Genomic DNA, 2,648 nt, shown 5'->3' on the forward strand with positions numbered 1-2,648 from the left:
GGGGGGGGGGCCCACTAAAAGTCGTCCACGGATGAAACATGTGTTCGGAATCAAAGCTGGTCAGGTTAGAGATATCGGGCCTCAACTTGGGTTCCGTAACCGTGGTCCGTTGGTACATGACCACGACCGATTGAATCTGAACCATGTGTAGATGAAGATGTCGTGACATTTCCAAATGGATTGAGCGATGAAAAAGTCACGCCGGGTGGTGTGGCCTTGGTACAGTTCATTGGCATGGGAGGAATAGTATTGTATGAATCATGAGTGCTGATATGATTGTCGGTCGACATGGAGGCCGAACGACTTGCTTCTCCGTGCTGAGACGACAATGGTGTCATCCAGCGATTTTGCTGTTGGAAGGTCGCGCTTGAGTTGCATGGGGCGGTTTGCAAGAGCGAATTGCCATTGACTGTCGGCTGATTGGCTGTGGCGGAATTTTTTCGTGAATTGGCCGTGGAACTGGTCTCGGGCGACGGCGCATCCCTATGCTCTTCTGGGCTTCTTTCGGATCCTCGTGGTGAATTTCGATTTGTGCATCTCCTCACCTGGCACGTCGGACACAATTTGACGAATCTCGAAATGAGTTCTTTCGGTACCCTGGATATCAACAATCAGCTGCACGTGAATATCAGCCGTGGGTGATGTCGAACCATGAATACATTCGTCGGACTTGTGCCGAAGTTTTATCTCGACCCCCATGTTGACACTGTTTGTGTGCTTTTGTGAGAATTTTGAACAGCTTTTCTCGTACGGCCACTGGCTTGCCTTCGTGACAAACTCGTCTCAACTTCTACTGTGAATCAGTACGTCCCTGCTCATCGATCAGCACCACTCACTTCCGGTGTTTTTCCATCCGTGGGCTGTAGTGTGAACATTTTCTTGACCCAGAATCTGTGCAGATACTCAGCGCTCCGTTTGGTTCCTCCCGAAAAAAGTTCCCAGATTGCAGCGTACCGAAATTGAGCCGACTCGATGGAAGTGGTCTTCTTGTCAATGAGGACCTGTCTGATATTGGCAGCTCTTCGTGCATGAATTAAAGCTTTGTCTTGTTTCTTGGGAGAAAGGTCTTCAACGTAGCTGCGTCGGGTTTAGTGACTAGCCGATAATTGGAATGCCGAAAGATCCTCTCACCGTTGGATCAATTCGTCAAACTTATGCACATCGGGATAACCTTCCAACGGAGGCACCACCGGTTCAGAAAGCATGGTATCCTCGTTGGGAGAGTCCTGGCTTTCGGTACCATCCATTTGGTTTAGTTCTCGCGGGGGAATAAGGCGTGGTTGATGTGGAACCGCCGTACGATGGTTCGATGAAGACGTCGTGTAGTAGGACGGGTGCAGGAGTGGCCGTGACTGAGAAGGCAACGTAGGAACTCTGTTGTTAGTAATGGGATATTGACCGGGAAGTCCAGAGAGAGAAGGCATATACATGGGAGTCGAGAGACTGCCTTGGCTGGGTGCATACGTGGTTGAGTACGCTGTACATGGTGTGTTAACAGTCTGATACGGAACTTGGCCATGGGAATAGAGGTAGCTGATGCCGTCGCCATTGGAATAATGCGAGATGGCGAGATGCGGATTTTGGAAGAAGGTATTGTAATCTTGACTGCTTCGTGGGGCATAGCCGGTCATTCTTGGGGAGTGCAACAAATGACCAAAAAAAAAAAAAAAAAAAAACCCAGTCAACTCGAATTCTGCAGATTGATACAGGTATAGCGTCCAGGTTTCAAAAGCTGCCACTTCTGTCAAAAGAGCAGAAATCTGGTAAGGTCACTGGCCGTACTGGCTGAAATAACGCCTGACTTCTTGCCTGTTCCTGATCTCTCATCCAGAGGATGGGCGTCGGAAAGGGCGAGAGCGATGGATTAGTGGCCAAAGGATCAAGTTTCGGGAGAGGAGGAGGAACAGGTTCCAGAAAATGATTTGAAGAATCAGAATTCAAGACCAAGGGGTTGCCTGGTCTAAGATATGAGACCGAGTATGAAGCAAAAGGTAAGATCGAGTATGGAAAACTTTGACTACGGAAAGGCGCGTGTGCTTGATATTCGACACAAAGTCGAAGGGTGGGAATCCAAGCTAGAGGGCACATGGCCTGCAGACGGGTATCGAATGACAAGGATTTAGAGCTCGTCATCTAGCTCAAGTGGAGATGTGATAAGGGGTTGGCAAATACCTAGGCAAAGGCTGAAGTCGAGCTGGAGGAATGAAATGGAAGCAGGGCGTGGCACATATGGCAAAGAAGAGAGGATCGGGAAAAGGGTCCTCCGTGGATGCACGAGGAGGGAAGATAAGGCGCTGGCAGCATGAGAAGTGGCAATGCTGGGTCCCTCAAGGCTCTCTCGATAATGGTGGATCTGAAGCTGTTGCGTTTCAATTCGACTTGTCACGCCCGTTCGCTTGAGCATAATCCCTTAAGCCTCGTTCCGCCATCGGATTGTCCCGTCATCTCTTCACCTGGTCCTTTCGTCGGAGGCTGTCATATGCACAACATATTTGTGTTCAGAATTGATGAAGATTCCTTCCGGTGGAGGGGAGAAGGGATGTTGACTGGGTGAAGGCCCTAGTGACTTGACCAATCTTTACGGGTCGAGTTCAGTTCCCTGGGGAGCCCTGTCCTCAGTGGAGCGTTTGTGGGCAATGCTGGGGGGG

At 49.9% G+C, this 2,648-nt stretch overlaps 1 protein-coding gene across 1 annotated transcript; it reads right to left on the reverse strand.

The window, feature by feature from the left end:
• Positions 1-65: 65 nt before the first annotated feature.
• Positions 66-1,631, reverse strand: Z518_00349 (uncharacterized protein; the record flags this gene model as incomplete). The annotated part of the gene is made up of 5 exons (XM_013420952.1): positions 66-597; positions 651-790; positions 837-891; positions 955-1,077; positions 1,132-1,631. The coding sequence occupies 5 exons, from the start codon at positions 1,629-1,631 to the stop codon at positions 66-68; spliced, it is 1,350 nt and encodes a 449-aa protein (XP_013276406.1).
• Between the last annotated feature and the right edge of the window lie 1,017 nt (positions 1,632-2,648).

The sequence above is a fragment of the Rhinocladiella mackenziei genome, assembly GCF_000835555.1.
Source record: "Rhinocladiella mackenziei CBS 650.93 unplaced genomic scaffold supercont1.1, whole genome shotgun sequence".
NCBI classification, from domain to species: Eukaryota; Fungi; Ascomycota; class Eurotiomycetes; order Chaetothyriales; family Herpotrichiellaceae; genus Rhinocladiella; species Rhinocladiella mackenziei.